Below are 27,577 nucleotides of genomic sequence, written 5' to 3' on the forward strand. Positions count from 1 at the left end.
ACATGTAGCTGTGTCATTTTGAGACATCTGAATTTAATTTCGAATACACATGCATTTCATTTTCCATCTGTCAGATGTTTCATGTCTTGAAAACGACAGTTTGCAATGCAAACAAGACTTGTGTAATCCATGGGTATCATTCAAGGCTTTTCGATTAAGACATTTCTGAACCCTGCTGAGTGGATTCTTCCAGTATTTAATGGTATAAAATGTTGACTGTAGATGTTTAAGCAACCCATGCACTTACATACAGCTGAGGCAATTGAGCCCTCTCCTCGTCGTCTTATCACAAAGGTAAGGTAATAATGAGATTGTTGTTAGCCACATAAAGCAATGCCGCAAAATTAACTCAAAAGCTGAAAGCATTTTATTGGAAGTACTATGCAATGAAAAACATATTCTGTGAAGCGCTTTTGAGACGTCTCGAAGATGTGATGAGGATTACTATTATTATTATTGCAAGGATTGCTGTTGTTGTTATTTACGATTTCCAAAGTACGACTCGCGCAAAGAAGAAATGGGGCTCGGGTGCGTGTACGACTCGGGGGGTGGGGGGGGGGGATTGCAAGAGAGATAAAAGCCCAGACCGGGGGCTGAGTTTCACTGTGGACGTGGTGTGGACACTGGACAGACAGGACAGGACCAGACAGGACAGCTGTGGGTGGTGTGTCTACAGGTGGTGGGTCAGCTGCACGATACTGCGCGTGCGCGGCGGCGGCGGCGGCGGCCGGTTGCCAGAGCAACGCGGTGCGTGAGGCCTACGGAAGGATAAAGCCTCACGTTAATGGCCCCGCCGGTGCTCGCGAATGGATTTGGAAGTGAAGGGCATTGGAGCCGCGCCAACCGGTCAACGTCGGCAGAAACTGCTGGACAGGACACCTGCCCAGGTACGTGGGCTCTGCGGGGTGGGGTGACACCAGGTGCTCAGGGTCTCCCACACACTCACTCACTCACTCACAAACAAAATGGAGTCACCGGAGGGTTCCCCTCTGGTGATCCAACTGTACGTACGACCGCAAAGGGTCACAAAAGGCAACCGTGGTTTTTTTTTAAAAAAGAAAGACACACACACACACACACACACATCGAATAAAATCCCTCGGTTCAGAAGGAAACTGCTCACAACGAACGCAGTCGCGACATTTACAGTCAAACTCGCTTTTGGTGAGGGGGGGGCAAGCCACACGCAAGGATTATTATTATTATATTATTGTTATATTCCGTGAAGCGCCTTTGAGACGTCTCTGGAGGACGACGCGACGACGCGCTGTAAATAGCCCGGCGCTATCGTTCGACCAAGACGTTAGCTCTTTCGGCGGAGAGCCGCGAAGCGTCACGGTCGCTCGCGAGGAATTGTCTACCGTGTGCTTCGTTAAGAGCAAATAAAGTTGGCAAAATCTGAAGGACTGGGTTGTCAGAGCTTCTGAAGCACCGTCGTTGACACGTAAGCAAATCATGTGGAGTCCGGTAGCTCAGCGGTTAGAGCACTCGCTTTGCAAGCGAGAGACCTGAGTTCAATTCCAGGCAGAGGGCGAAACCTTGGGCAAGTTTCCTTACTCCACACGACTAATAATAATTCCTCCAAAAAACAAAACAATAATAAATTGGTCATTTTCAATCCACGACTGTTTGTGAGACATTGCTGTGCGCAATTGGCTGCCGCGTTCGCCCACAAATATACAGTCGATTCACTTTACAGTGTGTTCTGTGAAGCGCTTTGGGACGTTCTCCCGACGTGAAAAGCGCTACATCAAATGCAAGGATTATTATTATCATTGGTGCTCTGAAAGTTTCCTTACTCCACGCGCCTAATAATAATCCCTACAAAAAACACAACAATAATAAATTCCATTTTTTTTTTCCATTGGTCATTTTCAATCCACGACTGTTTGTGGGACGCTGCTGTGCGCAATTGGCTGCCGCATTTCGCCCACAAATATACGGTCAATTCACTTTACAGCGCTTTGAGATTTCTAGAAAACGTGAAAAGCGCTATATCAAATGCAAGGATTATTATTATTATTACAGTGAAACAATGCACGGCAGGTTTCCAGAGTGAAATGTTACTGTCATTTTGAAATAAACATTTTTGTGGCATTTTTATAGTACAGAAACTCTTGTTGCATCACAGGAACACTGTTCCGTTTGTGTGAGTCAGTTTGGCAATTTGACCCTTATAATTACTTGGAGAATATTTTAATGTAATCAATGTAAAATACAAAACCATAGATACATCAATCTATGGAGGCATCATAATGCTTTAATTGTCCTTGACCTTAGGAGCTCAACATCCATCAAGCTGTTGAGGTTGTTTTACTGTAGCTGCACACATTCTTGATGGATTTGAAATTGTCATCAGCCTGAGTAATGTGCTCCTGGGTTGAATGCGCATTATCATTTTAAAACAGCTGATTTACTATCCAGTTACATAGAAATAATTACTCAGATAATCTTTACCAACGAGAATTACTGCATATCACACCTGAGCACACATTCTTCCATAGGCAACCAAAAGGAGACAGTTGCCAGGTTTTCTAGAACTTGAAAAAAATGTTTTTGTCATCTTCAGTTCCTGCTTGCTCACTTGAAGTTCAAATTGTTTTCCCATTGAACTTAGTTGTGAGTTTATTGCTAATTCTCAGAATTGCTGTAATGGTACAACGGACTAAATTAAACAGACAGCTCAGTGAGTTTTCTCACATGGAAAGCAAAATGGACACCTGTTTTAACCTTAATTACATTAACGGAATGTATCTGGTAACCGGGAAAACTTCTTTGAAATGTAGTAGTTTAATTGATATTTATGTTGCTTGGTAATAGCTGTGACTTATCTAAACCACCACGTTCTGTAATTTATGTTTTTAGTGCAACACTTTCATTTAGCTAAATGCAATTATTATATAGAAAGGAAATAACTGCAGTGAAACTGGTGAGGTATTTAAATCCCTACTTTTAAAGTTAAACTGGAATAGTTTTATGTGTTTTCTACTTTTTTTATTTAGATGCTTAGTGAGAAGACAGCAAATAAAATTCAGTCAATTATTTACCCATTCATTAGGTTTGAACATTGACTTTATGACTGGTGGGTGAATATTGTTGTGCGCAAACTATCTGCCAGCCACTACACTTCACAATAAAACCCTGTGAATTGCTTTGAGACATTATATCAAATACAAGGATTATTATTATTTATGATGCTTTAATGGACGTACCAGCGCCTTGGGATGTCTTCGCGACGTGAAATGCGCTATACAGATGACATTTTATTGGTGTAATTGTATTTATATTTGAACTTCCAAGCTTTTCATTAGTAATTAATTGGTTTTAAAATTGTTATGAATAATATAATTTGTTCATAGGGATGGAGACCAGAATCAAGAGTTTCTCATAGTCCTCGACCCGACTAGTAAGTATCTCGTCTAATTTTAATAATTTGTATCGTTTCTTGTTATCATTTAAAAATCTCTATTTTACAATATACTGCATCACGACAAAGAAATCACGTGGGTAGGATTAAACCAATGTAGTAAGATGTATTTTTTGCCAGCAAACTCACTTTCTGACAGCAGATTCCGTGGGCAGACACCAAGCAGAAGAAATATGTTTATTTTGTAGATACGATGGAACAAATGAGCCGTGATTTACTTTGAGTCACTTAGATATAAACATGCTCTGGCAGACTCAGAAAATGGGCACTGGCCCACCTTCTCACAAATGGGTTGAGGCATAACCTAGAAAGAACCTGAACAGTTGCATAGAATTAATTACTCAGACTGAACAGAAACAGTCCCATTTAACCCGATTAATTTGGCCCATGCCAGGGCTAAATGCCTGTACCGGCATTGTAATTACACCTAACTGGCTTGCCAGACCGGATCTACCCTCCATTAGTCCGATCACCCGGGCAGTGTATTGTTACTTCATTCATTTCTAAAATCATTTGTGACATTCACACTCTTGATAAACCTCTCTAAATGCTTTCTGGTTTAATATCTTTCATTAACCGGTGCAATATCTTCTCTATTTTAGTGTGCCTGTGTTAGACCTAACAAAACTTAGTGATTCAGGGGATGAGGTAAGTGATGATTCATATATCACACTTTAGAATAATTCTTGAAATTCTATCCTTGGTTTTGTAATACATTAGCAAGGCTAATTCTGAACTGAACAGTACATTTTTTCACCTAAACTTCATTCAGCAAAAATTATGTTTCAGTCAAGTGAGAATGGTGACCTTATTGCAATGTTTACTTATCTATTATTCCACCTTTGAAGACCAAACAAAAAAAGCAATTTTAATAAATGGATGGATTATTTCTGTAGAAATTCTGCTAAGTTAATAAAAAAATCCTTTTTCTCACATTTTTAAAGTCATATTCTTGTTAATTTCTCTGAATTTGAAGTGTATGATAATTTTGTTCCATTCTAAGAAATATAAAGAATATACATTTTATTTTTATTGTATCTTAGAGAAAACGCCCATGTTTTCTGCAGTTTGCTTTCTTTGCCCATGTTTTTGTGATGATATCAGACTAATCTTTCAGTAACTTGCATGCTGCTGAAATTTGTGGTTTCTGGGCTGGTTGTGTTCTCTCACTATGAGCACATATTGCCAAAGTCGCAGCATTTGGGTGGGTTTTGATGTATTAAGTATAGCTGTTCTAGGTGAGTGGCACAGGAAAGATGAATTATACTAACTGTCCTGTTCTGTAATGCAGTATTTTTTTTACCCTTACAGAATGATTTGGCTTATACACCTGTTGTTAAAGAATATCCTCGTTTTGGATCTCCCGATTCTACCTCCACTATTAGCTGGGGAACACCTGCCCCACCTCCAAATGCCCTCCATTACCACTGTCAGCAGGTCTGTTTATTGCAGAAATTGTCTGTGAAAATTCTGTACCATTTGCACGTTTCAATGGCTTGCTTTTATTTTAAGGGTTTCTCAACTAATCGTTATAATATTGCTGAAGAATATAATTGATCAAAATCAAACATGATGGCAAATAAAAGAAACAGTAACAGTGGATCAATAACAGACGCATAAAAAAACTGAAACTTTTGAGATTTTTGTCATAAGACCCTATATAAAATGCAAAGATTATTATTTACTCTTCCCCAGGCAATGCATCTCCCACACCATGGGTATCAATTTGAAAACCATAATCACAAGAAGAGTTGATGGATATGTTCATTTAGGTCTTGCTGATATTTTATTAATTCTACAAATACTCATAAAACATACCTTGACTTGTTGCATCTAGCCTCCTCCAAAACAAGAATATATTGTGCCTGAGGATCTGCCCAAACCTTCAGAAAGATATAAACTTAAGTACCAGCAATATGAAGAGGAAATGAAAATGAATTATAAACAATATTCTCAGCGAATGGTACAGAAGAACCAAACAAATGATCAGCTTCAGCAACCCTCAGTGTCAGTTCCTCAAAAACAGGTAATGTACTTAAAAGGTACGGGTACTGTTCTATGGGAAAGAAATTAAGTTTAGATTTATTGGGAATATCATTTTCACTTGTTTTACTTCTACCTTATTTGAAAGGAACCTCAGGATGGTAAAGTGAACCCTGAGGATCCCACAGTCCTTGATGAGAAAGCTCGTTTACAGCAGTGTTACACAAGCCAACCATATACAGTGCAACAAAGCATGAGGAAATTGGAAGCTGTAAGTATGTTTTCATGTGAAAACTTTAATTTACTTAGTCATAGATTCATAGAATATTACAGCACAGAAGGATGCCATTCGGCCCATCATGCCTGTGCCAGCTCTTTGGAAGAGCTACCCAAACAGTCCCACTCCCCCGCTCTTTCCCCATATCTCATATTTGAGGCTAGACCCCATATTTTTCCTTTTCAACTACCTATCTAATACTTCTTGAAGAAATCCTGCATGCACATTTTCTTTTCAACCAATTTAGTCTTACATAGTTTTCTGTTTCCTAGCAAGAGGAAAGTAAGTCACGTACACTCAGCCTCCCATCTGTGTTGCTGTATAACTTGCACTAAAGATTTTAACAGCAGATGTTGCTGTTGAGATGTTATTTTTGAGGTTGATAATTCCTGTGTTCCATCCAAAGCATAATTTTATAAATCGTAGTGTTTTGGATCTTGGGATTGTGCATTTGTTAATTGTTTTGATTTTAAGAAAAAAATTCTTTGTGCGCCATGGAACCACATTATTGCCACCAAGAGATTCTCCTGGAACTGAATGTGAGCAAGCTCCTGGGTCTTCTAACCACTGTCCGACAGTGCATCCCACTGCGGTTGGGTGAAACACTTAAGGAAAAGCTGAAACAGGAGAAAGAGATAATACAGTATTTGTCTCGATTCCTAGATTCATCCCACATATTGCTTAGATATCACCTGACAGTCAGGTGTACCACCCTACTGGTGCAACTTGTGAAACCATTACAGAGTGTAATCAAAAACTCACCAGATCACAGCATATCTCAGATGGACTTTCCCAAGTCATCCAGAACCCACCTAGCCCAGGCTGACTCCTCACTATATTTGTAACATGCAAACTGTATCCCATGTACGATAAGAACATTGTATGACTGTTTGGGAAAATGTTGTAACTGATGTACAATTGCAATTAAAAAGCAGAACCTACGAATGGGGGATTTCAAGAAAAAAAGTAATTTGAGAGTTTAAATCTATAAAAAGATATGCAATAAAAATGGTTCCATATCAATTTTGTATGTAGGAGGGTATGGCAGCAGAGAAGAAAACACAAGCTGTGGTGGAACAAGTGTTACTGGATCAGCTTTCCAGGTAACCATGAAATCTCCAGTTATTGTAGAATTATCTTGAATAAACAGATTACTTAGTTATTTGTTTCATTGCTGTTTGCTGGTGTTGCTGATGCATAATAACTGTCACTTTCCAACATAATCGCCACTGCAAATGGGAGAAAACCCATTATATGCCAATGCTTTTAATATATTTTAAAATCAGAGTACCTTTGAAACCATGTTAATCAGGTTTAGATAAAGATTATGTTGTCTCATTTTTGCACATCAACATTGCAGTGTGTAATATTGTGTAGGTTATCCCTACAATGAAAATATGTCTTTCATTATCTGAAACATGTATGTTGGTTGCAAAACTATCAGTCGTGCCCCAATTCTGTTTTTCAACAGGGCAGTTATCAGTGACCCAGGACAAAATACAATCTACAGTAATCTGATTCAGGAACATACGTCACTTCCTGGGCTTGGATCTGCACCCCTACGCTTCAGGAATAGAAAACTACATGCAACCAAGTATGTGTTTAAGGAGGTATAAGCAAATTGCTTGTAATTTCAGGGTATGACCAGATCCTCAGTGAAAATCTCTTAAGTGGTACAATTATTCAAATGAATGCCCACCCCAGTTTTATCTGGGGAATTGTTGACCAGGACTCTAGGAGAAACTCCCTTCTCTTTTTGAACAGTGCCACGGGATCTTTTATATCCACTTGAACCGACAGATGGGATCTGTTTCCAAGAAAATTGGCCCAGTTCCTCTGCTTTGTAAATCTCTTTGCAACCTCTCTATGGTTCTGACAACCTTCCTAAAGTTGGGTGATCAAATTTGGATACAATACTCTAACTCTTAACTATAAAATTATTGTCTGTCTGATCATTTGTGGAATAGAAATGATAAAAGCTTTAAAAAAAATCTGCAAAACCTGCTATGCAAATATTGTGCATGTGGATTTCTATTGATCTTCTTTTGGGCCTTCAGTGACAAATGTTACTGGGGGGAGAAGCTTTATTGTTTTTCAATACTCTCCTTGTGTTTTAATAAACCTCTGCATATTGAATATATTTTTCCTTAACAGGGTGAAGACAAGTTCAACATTAACAGAAACTTTACTCTCAAACAAACTGCGTTTTGATGCTCGAATTATTTCAAGGTTTCTAATTTATTTGTTGCACTTTACCTAGTTTGATAGAGTTTGCAATATTTTATGTTTCATGTTACCAAATGCACATTAAATAAAATTAGGTTTGTAAAACAGCAAAGGAAATTTAACTGTTGTCAATCTGGTATTTTCGAAGAATATTGAGTTATGTGAATGAGTTAGTTCCAATTGACACACAGAAGCAGCAGAATAAACTGTAGTTGGATTTAGTTGGAATGATCTCACCTACAATGTAATTGTCTACTTAATTCATATGCAGCTTTCATTTTCATTAGAAATGGACGGGATGCATGCAGAGAGCTGATTGGCTTCTTCTTTGCCTTCGATAAGACTCTTACAGTATATGAATATCGTCACTTTGGAAAAAATAGGTAAGGTTAATTATTCTACATTATTGGTTGGTAATTTAATTAGTAATTTACAAGATACGTGTATGAAAATAAGATAACTGTGGTAAGTACTCAGATCACAGGCCGGAACCTCAGGAGTGTGTGCTTTTTATTGTTGATAGCATTGTTCTATCTTCTTGGAGATAGATTACTTTCTTTCTCCTCTCTACTGAATGTTTGCTCTTAAGTAAAAATCAACTGACAATGTGGCTGGCCTGGGATTAGGCTACAGAGCAAAGAAATCGCCACAAATCATAAGCACAAGATTTTTAATTGTAATTATACTTGGCAAATGGCACCACAGCATATCAACTGCAGAGATGGATGAACTCTGGCCTGTAGGGCAATCATGTAATCACACATATTCGGAAAAGAAAATCTACGTTTTACAATTAAATAAATGATAGTGGTGATCTCTGGATGGCCACTTATCATTTTTCTAAACCTTTAGAAATTTAGACTAGAAAACAACTACATTTGTAGAATTCTTCAATTTGATTTGTTTGTTTCAGATTAAATGCTCTTCCATTCATTCAGAGAGGAGTTTACTGTCACCAGTATGGAAGACGGAAAGGAAGACAATATGGTATTGGTGATTTTTGTGTGGTATGTGACAAGAATTGTTCTTTATTTTACCGTATTTGCCTTGCTTCCAGTCATGTGTGCTGAGGTCATTCTGTTGCCATCTTTTCTCTGCAGGCTGCCAATCTGACCTTTCTGACAACAGAACATTCTGGTCTTCCAGCAACTATTAAAGAGAAGCAGTTATTCACTTTACGGATCATCAATATTGATGAAATGGCAAAACATTCATTGCTGTAAGTACCTGGGATCATCTTTATTAGCGCCTGCTGAACTGAAAAACTCATTAAAGCATGTTATAAATAATGACTACATTAAACGTCAGTATTTCATTTGAATGTGAAGTTTCATTTATGGGATTCATCTAAAAGCAATTTTAATCATGTAATGCGTAATTTGGAAACTGCAAGATCTAATGTGTGCAGTTTAAAAGGTGACCTGGTTGTGTCTAAGATGGGGAGATCCATGTTTTAAACCTCAGCCTCAGTTAACTTTCATGATGGGTTTTTGCTAGACAACAAGATGCTGACACCTACTGTTTTATCTGGTGCAACTCTGGTGATACAGTTCATAGAGATCAGGAGACAGGGAAGTAGTTTTACGTTGTCCTTCAGCAAATACAGATTGGCTGTAAACAGTGCTTCTGTATTGGAGGAAAGCTTGCAATTACTGTAAAAAAATCTGGTTCAAGATTTCATGGCTCACAAGATACTTTGTCAGTAGTTTGTATCTGAGTTTGTTAAAATAAACAACAAGAGTTGTTTAATTTTGATCATGGAACATATTATTTCACAGAATATTTTCAATTTTTGTTCACAGGATTTATGTTATCTGTATTGAGATTTAATAGGTCATTTAAAAAAAAGTTTATTTATTAAGTGCTCACATTGGCAGAATTGTTCTAATGGACATGCTTCTTTTTTTTCTTTTGATTTAAATGTAAATTTACACATAACAAATGTGTTACAGAGCCAGTAGCAACGAAGATCCCAATAAGCAAGAAATAGATGATAGAAATATCTTCAAGACCACACAAGGTGAGAATGCCAAAAGCACCTGCATGTTCTAAAATTAGTAATCATTCTTCCTGTCACATGCATTAACTTATAGTCCTGTTCATTCTTCAATTTTTTACAACTTTCAATGTTAACCCACAAAATGTACAGTCAATTCACTTTACAGTACATTCTGTGAAGCGCTTTGAGACGTCTCGAAGACATGGTAAGGAGCTATATCAAATGTAAGGATTATTATTACCTTTTCTTTGAAATTTAGGTTTAAAATCCTTGACCTGCACCTTCCCTTTTATCTTTTTAAATTGCTCCTTTTAAACCTACCATTGCGCAGATTATTTATGTATCAAATACTGAGATTTGGGCCAATGGTAAGAAATTTGTATTCATGTTTTCCCTCACTCTTATGTTGCGATTTTATATAACAAAAAAATTCTATGAGATTTTGAATTTTTTTACACTTTTACACTTAACCTTAGAAACCTTAAAGCCCTATTTGTACAACTTGATAAAAGCACCAGAACTTAGAGGACGCTTTTTATTTGTTGTATTTATTGATTTGTAATAAAGTAATGCAGCACAAAGTACAGTCCATCTTATATATAATATAAAAGATTTTAATTATCATATTTTTATAGGTTTGCTGATGTGCAAAGTAATCCCTGAAATTCTGATAAATGCAATTCATTTGCACTTCAGATAATTTATTTTCTTTCTGTTGCTTAGCTCTTCTGAAAGAAAAGCTGAAGAAGAGAGGGGTTCGCACTATGACTGGTTTGCAGAAATTCTGCCAGCGGTGTGACAAGTCTGGAGATGGATTCCTGCAGAAGATGGAGTTGAAACAAGCTCTGAATGAATTCCATTTGGAGCTTCCTGAAAAGGTCTGGAAGAAACAAATATCTGAGCATGTCTATTTTTGTTTGTCAGCTGAGTATGATGCATGTCAAAACCCATAGTCAATCTTGAGTATCCAAACCAGCCTGAGAGGTCCGTTTACATACCACCACACAGGGAAATTTTCATGCATTTGGAATGGGAGGTAACTAAATGCTCAGTCTAAGAGTGAAGAATTTAGATAAGGTTTGAGATCAGAAAGTGAGGAACATAGACATTTTTGCAGAACCTGTTCCAAAGATAGGCAATATTTTTTTTCTAAGAAATTTTAAATTGGCATTTCTGATTCGCAGTTCATTAATTTGCTAACATGTTCTTTTATTTCTAGGATTTTGAATCTGTTTGGCTTATATTGGACCAAGACTGTCAGGGTCAAGTCGATTATCACCAGTTTATTCGAGGAGTGCTTGGAGAAATGAATGAATATCGCAAATGGTTTGTTAGGAAAGTACGGCAAACCTTTTGTTTATATTGGAGCGAGGGTGGGGGAGGTAGGTGGGTGAGGATCTGGTCCGGTGAGCTGGAATTTCCGGCTAAGTGTAATTACAATGCCAGTATTGGCATTTACCGTTTTTTTTTGGCGGCAGCTTTTTCAATGCCGAAAAATGTCATTACCAGCTTCGTAATTGTTTGAATCCAGTATGCAGAAGATAGCGATGAACTGTCTTCTGCTCACGGGATTCAAACTGAGTCAGAGTCAATATCCCCTGGACACTGAAGGCCAGGAAGTATGATGAGGCTGGGGAGTTGAGCTGGCAGGAGTGTACACGCATGTGGGTCTCTGGAATTTATTTTTAAAAGAAATTATTTCGAGCCTGATCTGGCTAGGTATGGATTCCAGATACCCGGAATCTGGTAAGCTGGGGGTTTACTGTATTATAAATTCTGTGATGTTTTGTTTCATCCAGTTAGTAAACAACTAGTCCTACATTTAGAACGTTTAACCCACCCTGCTTCCCCCACCGTTGGCGGGCGGGCCTTCAGCCTCTCTGCCCCCACCCTCTGGAACTCCATCCCATAGTCCCTCCGTCTCGCCCCCTCTCTTGCCTCCTTCAAGACCTGTCTCAAGACCCTCCTCCTCCACCATGCCTTCAGTCACCCTCCTAACCCTACTCTCCCCACCCTCCGCTGCTCCTGATCCTAACTACCAGCTTGGGTGCGGATCCCTGACTGTCCAGTGCCTTGGGACTTCCTCCTGACATGAAGGGCACTATACAAATGTAATTTGTTGTTGTTAATCCATATTCCATTTCTGAATAGTATATTCAATGCACATTTTACACTTCATTTTGTATTTCACTGTATTTGTCTTCACAGGCCTATATGAAGCTTGACCCAAACAAAAGTGGTACAGTCAGTATGATTGACATCAGCAAGTTTTACAGTGCCAGGAAACATCCTAAAGTTTTGTCTGGTAATAAATGAATATACAACTTTTGATGTACAGTTTCTATCATACTTTCATATTTTATTTTTGGATATACGAGAATGGTATTTTCTATCTGCGTACATTTGAGTCCTATAATCCAGAATATCTTTATACCATGAGTTTCATCTGAGTTGGTTTGACCATCAATAAAATGTTTTTTTTTTAATTTTGAATTGCTTTGAATCTTAACCAAAAATAATTGAGATAACAGTGGCTATAAATTAGAATTCCAGATAATAATTTCAATGCTAATTATGCAATAATTGGGGCCAGAATATGATGCATGATTTGTGGAGTGGAAAAAATATGTTGCTGTTAGAACAATAGAAACTTGCAGATCAGAAGAAACCCATTTGGCCCTTCTTGTCGGTGTTAGCTCTTGAAAGAGAAATCCATTCATTTAATCTCATTTACCAGTATTTTCCCCACACAAGTGGTTGCTTAACACACGTCTATCTGGTTTCCCTTTGAAAGCTAGTATGGATTCTGCATCAACCATAGCTCCTGGCAGGGTATCCACATCCTAACAATTCTTTGTGTAAACAAATTTCTCTTAATCTCCCTCATTGCACCTTTGTCAGATGGCTCATATGGTAACACTGCTTTATGATTCAAGCTGTAAGAGAAATTGCAGGCCGTGATTTTGTTGTGGAAACCGCAACTTTTAACACATAGCATTAATGACGTAGCTTTGTCATAAAAAGCAACATTTAAGCTTACACCTATCCATCAACTTACCCGACACTCCCGTTGAACCATCTGTCAGTCCATCAACCCATCCTGCACTCATTGTATTTTCCACTTTTTGGAAGAATGGTTCAAAGGATATGTGGGATGGGTTGATGGCCTGGTAGATGGCCCAATGGGAGCAGGTATTCACTGTAGGTACTTGAACTGACAACACTAAAGCAACAACATTAACAAACTGGACACAACTTTTGGACCCCAAAAATCTAAATTTTCTTCCGGCCTTATTTATGATCCAGTGCATCAATGTAAGACATATTGTTTCCGACTGCTGCTTAATTTAAGCATCAGTAATAGCCCTAATACTCTCGGAAGCCAATAATGACCTTTTTCTTTTTTTATATAGGAGAAATTTCAGAGCAGAAAGTCCAATCAGCTTTCCTTGATACACTTCAAGAAAACTGCTGCCGTCCCAATGAAGTTACTTATTGTGAATTTGAAAATTATTATGAAGGACTTAGCTTTGGAGTCACAGATGATGATGATTTTGCCAACGTGTTAAGAAATTCCTGGGGTATATGATATTAATGCAGGTTTAAAGATGAACCATAAAGTTTGACAGGACTGACATTTATTTCTACATATGCTATTTTATGATTATGAACATTTTTTTATAAGAATATGTTGAGTAACTAGGATTCATCAGAGCAAAACATTCCATTCTTACACTCACAATTTGATTTTTCATTCAGTCATGGTATAGCTCACTACATTGTTTTAATGAAATATCATTGGGGTATCACAAAAACCTTCCCATACATAGTTTTTAATGCCAATATTTGTTGGTACTTCCTGGACTGAGTCCAGCCACATATTGTGTTCTGTTGGCTTTGGGTGACATGTGAGCTTCTTTAAAGCCAATTATGTTCCTAACTTGATAGGTATGATAGGAATATTTGCCTCTTGGAATCACAATTAGAGTTTCAGTAGTGCGCTCCTGCTAGTAACTAGTAACTAGTGCATCCTGCTGATCCGTGAGACACCGCAATCTACTGGGCACACTCTATCACTACTGTACTATAAGCTCTGGGACTCTCCCCTGCATGAGAAGTGCTAAATAAATGCAAGTTGTTGTTGTTACTGCGCTGCTGTTAATACCGTGTGATTTTTGTGTGCTGTTTATTTACTGAGCTGCAAACTTAATTGTTAATACATTTCGACCCTTGCCTTCGGTCACCCTCCTTCCCCCCCGGCCCTCCACCGTCCCTGACCCACCCCCCAGCTTGGGTCCCAAACACCGATGGTCCATCACCTCGGGACGTCCTGTCGAGGTGAAAGGCACAGTAATTTGTGATGTCATTTTTGTTGTACAGAACGAATAATGTTTGCCAGTAAATGTGTCGATGCGTTTTCACTTTTGCCTTCAATAAAGTAGAGCAAAGTTATTGGACTGTAATGTTTGGAGGAAATGTCGCTTTCCTTCACGGACTGAAATATTCCTATTTGATGCCCAGAAAAAGCTCAATACTGTGCTGTAATATAAGGATAATTCAGACACTTCTGCACATTCTTTGTGACACTAATCGCCTATTATTGTGACCGGGGTCTGTGTGTCTGAGGGCACTCAGTGTTGCTGCTGCGAGAGATGTGGCCTTCACCTCATACTGTAATGTTCTGAAATTGAAATGGATTTCAGTACATGTTTTGGGGGTCAAAAAAAAACCGCATCGAAGGTTACATTCTTTTGTTAATTTCTGACGATACAGTAATTCTGCGGAGAATCACAGAGTCTCTCTCTATATATATATATACTATATATACACAGATACTCAGTGCGGCTTTGCTCAGTCAGTGAGTATGAACTCACTGTATGAACTCTCCCCCTGTGTGGCAGTACCCGGGGGCGGGGCGGGGGGGGGCGGGGCCCGGGGGCGGGGGGCGGGACCAGGAGGGGCGGGGGGGGGGGGGCGGGGGCGGGGGCGGGGGGCGGGGCCAGGAGGGGTGGGGGGGCGGGGCCCGGGGGCGGAGTGCCTTTGCCCCAGTGGCTGTGGGTTCGCTGTGGAGACGGGGGAGGAGGAGCGGAGGGGCCGCCAGGGGGCGCTCCAGGTTGGGGTGTGCAGCAGTTTCCCAGCCCGCGGTGCGGTGATGCAGGGCCGGGGGGGGGTGCCGGGCCGGGGGGCGGGGGTGCCGGGCCGGGGGGGCGGGGGGGCCGGGCCGGGGCCGGGGGTCGGTGCAGCACAAGATCCCGTGTCTGTTTGTCACCAAAGTCCAGGAGGAGCCGAGCACCAAACGCGACAATCAGGTCAGACCGACCCACCCCCACCCCACACCCCCACCCTCAGCACTCCACCCCCCCACCCCACCCCCACCACCCCCACCCTCAGCACTCACCCCACCCCACCCACCCCCCCCCACCCTCAGCACTCACCCCCCCCCCCCCACCCCCCCCCCCCCACACCCCCCCACCCCCCCCCCCCCCCCCCCCCCCCCCCCCCCCCCCCCCCCCCCCCCCCCACCCCCCCCACCCCCACCCTCAGCACTCACCCCCACCCCACCCCACACCCCCACCCCAGCACTCACCCCCCACCCCACACCCCCACCCTCAGCACTCACCCCCCACCCCCACCCCCACCCCCCCCCCACCCCCCACCCTCAGCACTCACCCCCCACCCCCACCCCCACCCACACCCCCCACCCACAGCACTCACCCCCACCCCACCCCCACACCCCCACCCCCACCCACCACCCCCCCCACCCACCCCCACCCCCACCCCAGCACTCACCCCCCCCCCACCCCCACCCCCACCCACACTCACCCCCACCCCACCCCCACCCCCCCTCAGCACTCACCCCCACCCCCCCCCCCCCCCCACCCTCAGCACTCACCCCCAACCCTCACCCCACCCACAGCACTCACCCCCCCCCCCCCCACACCCCCCCCACCCACCCCCACACCCCCACCCTCAGCACTCACCCCCACCCCACCCCCACACCCCCACCCTCAGCACTCACCCCCCACCCCACCCCCACACCCCCACCCTCAGCACTCACCCCCACCCCACCCCACACCCCCACCCTCAGCACTCACCCCCCCCCACCCCACACCCCCACCCTCAGCACTCACCCCCCACCCCACCCCACACCCCACCCTCAGCACTCACCCCCCACCCTCACCCCACCCACAGCACTCACCCCCCACCCTCACCCCCACCCTCAGCACTCACCCCCCCACCCCCCACACCCCACCCTCAGCACTCACCCCTCACCCACAGCACCACCCTCACCCCACCCCACCCCACCCACAGCACACACACCCCATCCACACTTGCTGATGCTGGGCAGTGCATGGCAGGGCTGGGGAGGGCAGTGCAGGACAGGGCAGGGCTGGGGAGGGCAGGGCAGGGCTGGGGAGGGCAGTGCAGGACAGGGCAGGGCTGGGGAGGGCAGTGCAGGACAGGGCAGGGCTGGGGAGGGCAGTGCAGGACAGGGCAGGGCTGGGGAGGGCAGTGCAGGACAGGGCAGGGCTGGGGAGGGCAGGACAGGGCAGGGCTGGGGAGGGCTGGGCTGGGGAGGGCAGGGCAGGGCTGGGGAGGGCAGGACAGGACAGGGCAGGGCTGGGGAGGGCAGGACAGGGCAGGGCTGGGGAGGGCAGGACAGGGCTGGGCTGGGGAGGGCAGGACAGGACAGGGCTGGGCTGGGGAGGGCAGGGCAGGACAGGGCTGGGAGAGTTGGGCAGGGCAGGGCTGGGCTGGGGAGGGGAGGGCAGGGCAGAGCTGGGCAGGGCAGGGCTGGGCAGGGCTGGGGAGGGGAGGGCAGGGCTGGGGAGGGCAGGGCTGGGCAGGGCTGGGCTGGGAGAGTTGGACAGGGCTGGGATTGCTGACATTGCCAATTGGATAGGACAGTCTTCTGACCACTTGGGGTCTTGAAATCAATAAAGTTGATGTTTATGCTGATTGCTTTGCCGCGTTCCAATGTGTTCTCTGCTGGAGTTGTGTTCTCTTACAATAAATGATCAAATTTATTGACGAATGGTGATCAAAATGGTGATCAAAACAAGCAAATTACATAGAGAAGAACATGAGAAAAAATCAAATGCTGCAATTGATCAAATAATAACAAGGCATGACCAATATATTATCGAATTACGGGTAGAGTGATTATAGGTTAGACCGAGTTCTTATCTATCTTATCTATTGACGTGTCTGATCTCACGCCCCCGCCTCGTACAATCCGATCTCCTGTAAAAGATTCCACAAGTAGATTGTTATTTTTGTACCGATAAAAAATACTCGCAAATGAGCACTCTTCTGACTGTGCTTTACTTAAAAGAAATGAGTGAACGGGAGCTATATTTAAATTATTATCATTATAATTTACATGTTGCGACCACAGTCCAATAACTATTTTTGTTCCAAATACAGAATGTTGATATTCAAGGTAAACGGTGCATGGAAAAGAAAGAGCACACAGCTGCGGTATTTCAAACTGCTGGAAACTTTAGCTTCACAGATAGATGATCACAGCAGCAGAGATTTTTATCATAAATGTTGAAAGTTATTGGGTCTTGTTAATCATTGTGGATCTTTCAGAACATTTGTAGTGTTTTTTGTCGTGAACGCTGCAAAATAGAAATCAAAATAAAAAGTTGGTCCATTGCTTTGGTGGATCTTTCTTATATAGAGTCTGTACTGGTGGGATAGTTTACCTAAAATTCAAAAATGCATATAATGTTAACAACATGTAGAAATTAGTTTCCAAATAGGATCTTAGTACACGTTAATTATCCACTTGTTAATTGTTCTCAAAAATGTGTTCTTTTCAGTCATTCAGAGTGTTGGCTACTGGAGACGTGAACCTTAAAGCATTGGAAGCGGATATACACAATGCAATTCCCACAGAGAAAGTGGATGGAACCTGCTGTTATATTACTAAATACAAAGGTACTGTAGAAAGTGTCTCAAGTGACTAATATTTATTCCCCAAACAGCAGGAATGACTGCATAATATGTGTAAGAAACCTTATCCATCATAGAGGTTAGACAGACTGACCTGATATCAAGCATAAAGATATACAAAAGTTACACAGACTGATCTGATAAAAACATACAGGAAATATATTCAGAAGTTAGGTAGACTGACCTGATACCAAACATATGGTAACATATGATGTTGTAGTGTGCTTTCTTCAGAAATGTTACTGTCTCATGGTGATGTTTATTGTAACCGTAATCCTAGAACTATAGAACCATAGAAATGTATGATGAATTAGGAAGCCATTGGGTCCTTTTTTTGGCTCGGTTTTTGATCCTCCCAAGAAACCTTCTATTTTAATTCCAATTTGCTGTTCTTTCCCGTATCTCTAATACTCTTCCTATATTTGTCTAATTGTCTTTGAAATACCACAATCGACTTTACTCTAATTGCTATCCCTGGTAAATCATTCCAAATTCTGACAACACTCTGGGAGAAGTTCCCCTCTCACAGTCTTGATTTCTTGCATTCCTGTGCTCGAAACCCAGAAAGTTTTTTTTTATAAATGATTAATTCATTCAAACCCTTTCACTATCTTAAATAATTCTGGCATTTACCGTTAGTTTCTGGGCGTTCAGTCTATCTCCACTCTCTGGAATTCAATGCAAAGTCCTTCTGATTTGCACTCTCCTTCACCTCATTCAAGTTCCATTCAAGACCTACCCACCAACAGAAAGTGACCTAATCTTTCTTGTGACCTCATGAGCTATATACTTTAATTTCCGGTATCCTGGTAGGCCTTTTGTGCAATAGAAAACTAGATGAATTTGGTAGAAGATTGTTCATTGGCATTGTGACATTGCTATTTTTAGGTGTGCCATATCTATGGGCTCGGTTGGACAGGAAACCTACCAAACAAGCTGAGAAACGATACAGAAAGTTTCAGCTCAACAAAACTAGTTCCACAGGTAACTCAGTCTTTCTCTTCCCATTCTGTTCTGGTTGTTATAAAATTCTGCAAGTTTAAATGCACGGTACTTTCATCTTTATATTTCCAATGTATAACTGGGTCTGTGGGAAAAAAGTTGGACATTAAATTTAAAATAGATTAATGGGTAGCAGGTTGGATTAAAAAAAATGGCTGCTACGTGTTTACACAAAGTGACTTATACCAACTAAAGTTACAGAAGTCGACAGCCATCAGTAGCACTAAAAGTCAGCAGTGAGCTGACTTTCTCGTTTCGCCACTTTTAACAGAGAACTGATAATGTGTGTGAGTTTCTTTGCTGAATCAGAAGCAACTAGTCTGGAAGAGGGAGATACTTGCTCTTTGCCATCCTGGATATTGATCCTTAAAGAGGCACTGCTTGAGGTAGCCAGGCTTAGCTCTGCTGGTGGTTCGAACCTACATAAAGTCTATCAACTTTGAGGTCGGTCTACGAATCACTCGAATAGTGTGGCTGCATTTCTGTTGGTTATAAATGTTACCAGCCATGTATGGTTGCTTCTAAATATGTGTTTGTCAGTTCGCAGTTGAATTGTCTGTAAGCTGCAGCTCTATCCAGTACACCATTGGAGCTGTCCCAAATACCCATTAATCTACAGGTCAATTAGGGCTGAGGCCATTTTTAAATTTCATTTCTGTGTTTCTAGACCCAGACACTATTATAATGGGGTGCCCCGTATTGACAAATTGTCTCAATAATGAAGGGATTGACTGACATTTCCGTGTCTAGTATCTGACATATTATAGCTGAAGATCTTCCTCTTCGACCGTGTCTATGGTCACCTCCCCCCAGCTCGGAGTCGTGCTCCGCCACTGTCGAGTGCTCTGGGACCCAACTCTGCCTCAAGGCTCTGGAATTCCCTTCCTCACAACCTTCGCCTCGCTCCTCCTCTTCCTATTTTCAGGTCACTGCTGAAGACCTTTCTCTTCGACCGCGCCTTTGGTCACCTTCCTCCCCCTCCCTCTGGCTCGGTGCCAGGATCCATTACTGTAAAGCGCTCTGAGACGCCGACTGGCGTGGAGGGCGCTTTATAAATCCAAGTTGTTGTTGTTGTTGCTTGAAGGGCGCTATGTAATTGCAAGTTGTTGTAGCTGCAGCTGTTGTACACTTCTAAACCTGGCTTGGTTCTCAGCCAGATGTGGGGCCGTTTAACTTGGCAGCTTAATTCCTTTTTCAGAATTCACTTGGAATATCAATGACGACTTCAGGACCGTTCCGGAGTCTTGGATTCCTGCTCGTGGAGTGGTACAGCTGGAAGGCCAACCACAGCCGGATGAAAATGGGCACATTCCCGGTACGATTGTGACAAAGTTTTGTTTTCTTGACGTCAACACTCAACAGTAATGTGGGCAGAATGTTTGAAGCAGTTCTGACAGATAATGAGCTTTCCTTACTTTCCCCAAACACACCAAGGGTGGATTCCAGTAGAGCAGGAGAGCAGACAGTACTGCTGGCATGGGTCTGCGGTCAATTACGAGACTAAAGTAGCACTGGTTATGAAAGCACACTCAGAGCAGAATCTGCTGGAAATAACCACTGTACACTTAATGGAGCTCCTGGAACAAACTCTTGAGCTTGTAGGAACTCATATTAATGGAAATCCATATGGTGAGTAAACCGTGTAATTTCTCTCTCTTTCCTACTGTGCTGTGAGTAGCATTTGATCTGCTTCTGAACCTTGGACTTAACAGCTGGGAACTGCATGATGCCACTCCCTTTGTGTTTCCTTTGTATTAATTAATATATTTAGTTTTGATGAAAAATGAACTGTGTTAACACTTGTGTCTTAACGTTTTCTAAATGCATCTGAAAACTTTGAATACACTGTCATCTTGCTTTGTTTGAGGTGGTAAACAATTCTCAATGGTTTTGTGCAACCTAAATCCCTCTGGTAACAGTACAACACATTTCCCTCTTTATTCTATTTCAGGACTAGGAAATAAGAAACAACCTGTTCACGCTCTTGTTTCTCATGGTGTTCTGCAAATCCAGAACCCCCCTTCTCTTAGCTATTCAGATCTGATTACATGGTTTGAGGAAAGCCAAGAGGGTAAAATAGAAGGCATTGTGTGGCACTGCACAAATGGGGTATTAATTAAGGTAAAGGAAGAGTTTATTCATAACTATTGAAAAAAAGTATTCTTAATTTGGTAGTTTAATAACTTGGTTAATTTTGAAAATCTGAGACATTTCTATATTACCATATCTTGTATGAAGGATACATTTGAAATAATATTACGTTGGATATGTGGCATTTAAATAAAGATGACATTTCTGCTGTATTTTGTTCATTTTCAGCTTCATCGTCAACATGTGGGATTACAGTGGCCAGTAACAAACCCATACTTGACTGCTCGCCCTGTGTGCATCAATGTTGATCTGAGCAAGTACAATTGCAATTTTGAACCAAAGTCTTCATTTTTGGTTCTTGCAAAACTCAATGGGGAGAGGTTTGATCATCTGAAAGACATTCACTGGGATAATGTTGGAAACAATTGCACAGAAGGTGTGTAACATTACATCAAGGAATACCAGTCTTGCCAGCATCAAAGCCAGAAAGGTCTAATTGACTGACTGCTAGAGTTGTTGGCTTTCATTTGCAATCTTTGGACGTTGCTTTAAGTTAAAGCTGATGCCTTTATTTCCAGTGGAGAATGTTGTTGTCCAAGGCACTCAAAAGTTGTAATGTGTGCAAGACCACAAAAGGCAGTGAGCATAGGAGGAGGAGGCCATTTGGCCCATCGACTCGACAAAACCAAATATTGGCATTATTCCTCAATAAGGTCAGTAATATATAATGTAAATTAATGGTACTTAAAACTATTTGGAACTATTTAGAAATATAGTTATCTGCACAGCCTGATGGTTACAACTGGAAAGTCCCTAAAAAACTCTTGTGTTAGCATTCTCCTCAGAGAATGAAATTGACTGTATTACCAATAACATAAAACTGCCGGATGTCACCAACAGTTTATTTTTTTTAAAAAACCCTTCCCTTGTGTACTGAGATTACGTTAACCAACGGCATTTCAATTCATGAGTAGGGAAAGGATGACAGAAACAACCCACCCCTGCACAGGAAAGATTTTATTTAGTTGAATTGTTCAGACATTGAAATATCAAATGCAAGGATTATTATTATTGCAAGATGGGACTCGCACAGAGGTTATGATGACGTTCCTTGCTATATAAGAGTATTTTGTTTCAGTGTGGATTTCTTTTTAATGCATTTTGGTGTTTGATGGATTTGATGAATGTTCGTCCTGGAAAATGGAACACTTACATTTTAGACACCCAGTAATGTTCTCACACGCTCCCAGGTCAAGTATAGTTTGTGTTAAATCCAGAGTGATGATCCATCTAGTCTGACCAACCACTAAAGAAACTCCAACTGTAACAGTGTGAGACATTTCCAGGTTCTCACACCAGCCATTTAGTATTCTCTCTGACGTTGAGAATTTTGTGCCACGTTAAAGGAATCTGTGGTTTAAGCCTATCCCTGTTAGGAACTTCAAGACTCCCTAAACATTTCACTTCAGTATAAGGTTTTAAGAATTCATTTTTTAATCGTAGCATTGATCTTTGTGTATTGGCTGTTAATAATCAAACAAAATATGCTAAAGTGGGAAATCTAGCCTCGTTTGAAGAAAGCCTTGAAATTCTGAATGTCAACGCTTCAGTTTGTAACCACCTATTGAATGACGCAATAGTATTGTCATTAATTTAAAATCACCTGTATCAAATTGGTTATTGTACATGGTTAGTGGAGCAATATTCAGTAAAAAAAAAAGCTGTTTGGAAGAGGTTTATTTAAAATTGTTCTACAAATGTAATAAATAAATAACAATGTCAAAAATAGCTGTTTGGAAGCGGTTTATTTAAAATTGTTCTACAAATTTAATAAATAAGTAACAATGTCAAAAATTCTCGGTACATAAATACTACAAAAATACTGTTTCTCAGGTTCTCTGTATGTTTCTGTCAGATCCTGTGGTTTACCAGTTTTGGAAGAATAGAATTTGTTTAAACATTCAGTGCCGGAGTAGATATCACAGAACGGATAGTAATGAATAAAAAGATTCTAATTTTGCACATTATCCTTTCTTCTTTACTATTTCACATACTATAAATATAAACTCAGATTTTTACCAACACAATACCAACATTGAGGAGGGAAGAGTAGACTTCTTCCTCTCTAGAATGCACAGAAACTTCCTTTAACTTGGGGGAAAAATTGTCTCCAAAGTTATGTTCTCGTGAAATGCTGCAGAGTAAAAATTACTACAATGGCCGGCTTTCTGTACATTTACAAGGACATTAGTAACATTTGCAGCAATTTGGGAACTGGACATTGTGCCCAGATTCGCCCACAAAATATAGTCAATTCACTTTACAGTATATTCTGTGAAGCGCTTTGAGACATCTCAAAGATGTGATAAGGCGCTATATAAAATGCAAGGATTATTTATCATAACTGCTTAAAAATTTGGAAATATTAATTTAACACATGCATTTTAAAACTAGCATTCAAAGAATCTAACAGAATTTTTCAAACCAAATAATTATAACGACTTTAAGCTCTGAATGGTAAATTCCATCCACTCTAATAACACTTCTCTATAATGATCCACGCATTGGATCTTCTCAGTCACTGGAGCAATTTCCAGGAATATCTACTTCCACCCCAAACCTTTCTGATAATTTCCTGATCTGTTCTTCCAAAAGAATGTTTCGTTTAACCTCTTGCCTGTAGTTGAATTTCAAGTCCTCCAACTCTTCAAAAAATGAGGGGTCAAAGTTGCTGAGTTCTTTTTTCAACCTCTTTATTTCTTCCTAAATCAAAAGTAAATGCAGTATATGCAAGTTTTTACTATTAAATCTAATAGGTGGCTTAGTCATTTTCCCTAGCAAGTTACTTTTGAGATATTTTACATGAAAGACAATATACAAGTACAATTTATTATTGCACTACAGTTTCTGTTTCTGATATAAAGCACTTTCCAAAAGGCAGTGAATGCATTAGGCTTTTCCTGGTGTTCCTGATTTAAACAGCTTTTTGTCAGACTTCCATTCCTTGGTGGTCGATGACCACAGCTATCGAAACCTAATAGCTGTCCAAAAAGAGCACCCTGACATTCTTTAATGCTCTGCATATGCAGCTCTGTTGATGTTGCTTCCTGACACTTTGCACAAGAAGTGTTGGTGACCTCACCTTCTTTGTGAAGTGATATCAGTGGCACTTCCTGTGCATAGGAATGACATCAGTGGCTATTATCATGCATACCGTGCAGAAATTGATGTTAGTAACAACCCGATAATCCGGAAACCGACTCGTTAGTGCAAAAAGCCCCGTGTGCTATGCTTTTGGTTAGTGTGAGACCACAGGACATCTGTTTGTTAGTGTGGGTGTTATAACAGTGTAGTTCAATATCGTAAACTATCATTATTTTCCATCCGATGGCACTCAAAAGTAAGATGTGCACAAATATTACCATCTGTGTAACCACTGCTACAGTGCAAAATAATGAAAAAGTGTGAACCAGTAAGTTGTACTTGTCGTTGGGTCAGTCAACTTCAAATATAAATACTAAGTCGTGGACATTCTTATAGTAGAAAAATCAAGCTACCTTTAATTGGATAGTTGTATTTGGAAGATGAGATCAGATGGGCCGAAGGGCCTTCTTCATCCAAACTCATCTTGTGATTTATGAACCATAGATAGTAACATAACCACAAAACAACATTAGTAATCGTGCTGTTTTAAGTGACAAAAGTGACCTGATACCATAATATTTATAAGATTGGGATGTTAGAATAAATGAGAAGCAAATCTACTAAACAAAACCATTTCTATTTACCTGCAAATGTTGTTTCTCTACGTTTGATACCTTTAGTTGCTTTTGCAACTCTACTACTTCTCCCTTATATGTATCTTCACATTGTCCTCGCTCCCTTACATCATTGTATCCTGTAGCAGGGAAATATAGGAAACACTTAATTAATTGCACATATAGGAAATAATGAATAAATGCCCTTTGAAAGCAAAATAGTAAAATGTGATCTAATATAAGGTTAAAAGCATTGATGCACCAATGCCACCACTGCAATGCACACTCGCACTAGTACCTGCACTTGTACCAGCAATGGCATCACTTTGCATTCTGTGGATCTCCAGATGGTGGAGTTCAAGGGCAGCTTTCTCTTTTTCCAAGCGATCATATGCCAGTCTTCCAGTGATAAATAAAACGATAGGGTTAATGCTACAATCAGTTTTGAATTAAAATGAAATCATAACTAATAGATGCAATATTTAGGAATATTTCTGCCAAGGATACATATACTTTTAATAATACCTGTGTTTGATTTGGTGCCTACAAGTTTGGGAAACACTCGAAGGGCTTCACAAAGTTTCTGTAACTTGTAGTCACTGGGTGTTTATTCTTACTGCATTTCATAAAAAAATTAATTTATTGTGTCCTGTAGTTCACATTGAAGAATAGGGTAGCAGAATTGTTATAATTGATACCTCATTAGTTGTAGTTCTCTGACGAGACTGTGTCCTGTTTTTGCTTCGTCAGGAAATTGTTTGAGCAACTCAATCTGAAACAGTAAAGCAAAATATTACAGGTCAGAATAAACCATAAGGAACACCGATCATTGATCTCACCTATTTTACGTCCACTCTAAATCTTATCTATCTTAGTGATAAATAATTGTTAGCTTGCTGATAGATATGACGTGGACTAAAAAGGTACTAAATCACTTGAAAATGTAGTTATTCTACAGAACATCAGATACGTGACACTTCAGTGTAACATTCCCATATTTGTAATATAAAGCAGGTCGCCAGTGCATCCCCAAATTCTCAGGAGGATAAATTATACAAACATTAATAACCTGAGGGTTTTCACAATTCTATTTGTGTTTTATTTCTTTAATTTATTCCCACAGACATTTTTTATTATTGCAAAACACAATAATAATAATTTACAATACTTAGATATAGAAATGTGATTGGAAACAAACATTTATTCAGCCAAATACACAAGCTTGTTTCCAAACCATATCTGGGGGTTTAAAGCTCACCTGTTCCTTCAGCTCATCTGCTTTACACACAAACTTTTTTTCTCGGTCATTTGATTCTCTCAGCAGCTGTTTAAGATCAGCGAGACTTTGGTTCTTTTTTGCAATCTCTGTCTCCAACTCTTTCACTTTGCTCTCAAACATTCTTTAAAACATCAAGAAAGTTTTTAATTTCAAGGATATTATGTGCTTAACTTTATCACTCAGTGTAATGAGCTATCAAGTGGTATATACGATTTGCAGATTAATTTTTTTCTGGGTTTGATGAGTGGATCATTAAAAGAAAATAATGTATAATTATTTTTTGCATCTGTAAAATAATAATAATCTTTGCTTTTGATATAGCTTCTTATCATATCTTCAAGATGTATCAAAGCGCTTCACAGGATATACTGTAAAGTGAATTTTGTTTGTGAAATGCAGCAGCCAGTTGCGCACAGCAGTGTCCCACAAACAGTTGTGGAATAAGTGACCAAATTTATTATTTGAAAATAATCTAGACAAGTGAAATATTTCAGTTTTATATAAGGATCTAAAGCTGACCACAGCTTCAGTGAGTAGCCCACTGTGTACAGTAGTTGTACGTTAGTAGTTAGGGAGATGAAAGCTATACCTGGACACTACAGTGGACTTCCAGCTCTTGCTATCCGCACCCTCAAGTTGTGGACCCTGACTTTCTGCAAAGTTTAATCGTTTATTGGTCTCTTCCAACTGTACCGTCAGTTTTTCGTTCAAAATCCCCAGATTGTTTTTAGCAATACGCAGCTTTTCAGCACCATCAGCTTCCTGTCACAACACAAAATTGTCAGCAAAATCTGAACTTCCATCTCCGCTCTGTAATGAGCTATCAAGTGTTATAGGACAGTATTTGGAGAATAACAGCAAATGTATTGCAGACACATTTTCTAGTGCCAGGTTAGTTTGTTAGAAATAGTTTTAATGTAACATACAACAATGAGAATGTCAGTACTTGTTACTAAAAAACTGTAGAGCTGGATTTTGCTATCGACTTTGTAGCTTTACCTTTTTTAGCTCTTTTCGTAACCGCTCATTCTCAGCTATTATCTTCTCTGTGCCTTTTGTCTTGGCCTCATATTGCAAACTCAGCTGATCCTCCATCTGCTTTTTCAACTTCTCCAGTTCACACTGAAGCAAACATCAAACAAAAAATAAATCACAGGTAAATGGTGGGCATTTGTGGTATGTGACGTGGTAATTATCACTGTTTGGCCCCCAAGCAACGACTTCCTCCCCTAAAAATCTGAAATGTCTGGGTTGCAAAATCCTTGCGGAACAGGATTTCAAGTCACATCGTAAAACTTAAATCTCAGTGCACGACAGAACATCATTCAGGAGAAAAGTGACTGACAAGATTTGTTTTGTGTTTTGCAATGTGAAAACCAGTATGGTAGGTTTTTAGGAAAATTAACTTAATATTTAATAATTATCCAATTGGAAATGTTTCAACATAACTATCCATTTGTAAATGTTACAGCTGTTTTCTACTACATTTCAAGGAAATGATTACAAAGAAAAATGCTTCCATTCAAGAAAGTTGAACTTTTGAAAGTTGGACTTAAAAACACTTTAATCTTGT

At 40.5% G+C, this 27,577-nt stretch overlaps 3 protein-coding genes across 6 annotated transcripts in view; 2 read left to right on the forward strand and 1 right to left on the reverse strand.

Annotated features, from left to right (window-relative positions):
- Positions 1 to 724: 724 nt before the first annotated feature.
- caps2 (calcyphosine 2) lies at positions 725 to 14,364 on the forward strand. Its single transcript, XM_007895329.2, has 17 exons — positions 725 to 887; positions 3,360 to 3,406; positions 4,030 to 4,075; positions 4,739 to 4,864; positions 5,265 to 5,453; positions 5,559 to 5,681; positions 6,723 to 6,790; positions 7,159 to 7,281; positions 7,842 to 7,916; positions 8,201 to 8,296; positions 8,827 to 8,920; positions 9,014 to 9,132; positions 9,866 to 9,933; positions 10,636 to 10,790; positions 11,132 to 11,251; positions 12,121 to 12,217; positions 13,326 to 14,364. Exons 1-17 carry the CDS (start codon positions 807 to 809, stop codon positions 13,499 to 13,501), a joined length of 1,803 nt encoding a protein of 600 aa, XP_007893520.1. The 5' UTR covers positions 725 to 806; the 3' UTR covers positions 13,502 to 14,364.
- Positions 14,301 to 22,994, forward strand: cunh12orf29 (chromosome unknown C12orf29 homolog). Its single transcript, XM_042335053.1, has 8 exons — positions 14,301 to 14,350; positions 15,116 to 15,221; positions 17,742 to 17,859; positions 18,763 to 18,858; positions 20,075 to 20,191; positions 20,311 to 20,505; positions 20,828 to 20,997; positions 21,196 to 22,994. Exons 1-8 carry the CDS (start codon positions 14,301 to 14,303, stop codon positions 21,409 to 21,411), a joined length of 1,068 nt encoding a protein of 355 aa, XP_042190987.1. The 3' UTR covers positions 21,412 to 22,994.
- The window catches only part of cep290 (centrosomal protein 290), a 38,335-nt gene continuing 33,513 nt past the window's right edge, over positions 22,756 to 27,577 (reverse strand). For all 4 annotated transcript variants that reach the window (XM_042334843.1, XM_042334840.1, XM_042334842.1 and 1 more), the window contains 7 exons: positions 27,004 to 27,126; positions 26,594 to 26,766; positions 25,984 to 26,125; positions 25,424 to 25,497; positions 25,024 to 25,124; positions 24,756 to 24,865; positions 22,756 to 23,730 (listed from right to left, as the gene is read on the reverse strand). In XM_042334843.1, coding sequence (XP_042190777.1) covers positions 23,542 to 23,730; positions 24,756 to 24,865; positions 25,024 to 25,124; positions 25,424 to 25,497; positions 25,984 to 26,125; positions 26,594 to 26,766; positions 27,004 to 27,126 — 912 coding nt within the window. In that variant the 3' untranslated portion in view covers positions 22,756 to 23,541. The remainder of the gene's footprint in view (positions 23,731 to 24,755; positions 24,866 to 25,023; positions 25,125 to 25,423; positions 25,498 to 25,983; positions 26,126 to 26,593; positions 26,767 to 27,003; positions 27,127 to 27,577) is intronic.

Source organism: Callorhinchus milii, unplaced genomic scaffold, assembly GCF_018977255.1.
Source record: "Callorhinchus milii isolate IMCB2004 unplaced genomic scaffold, IMCB_Cmil_1.0 Scaffold5, whole genome shotgun sequence".
Taxonomy (NCBI): Eukaryota; Metazoa; Chordata; class Chondrichthyes; order Chimaeriformes; family Callorhinchidae; genus Callorhinchus; species Callorhinchus milii.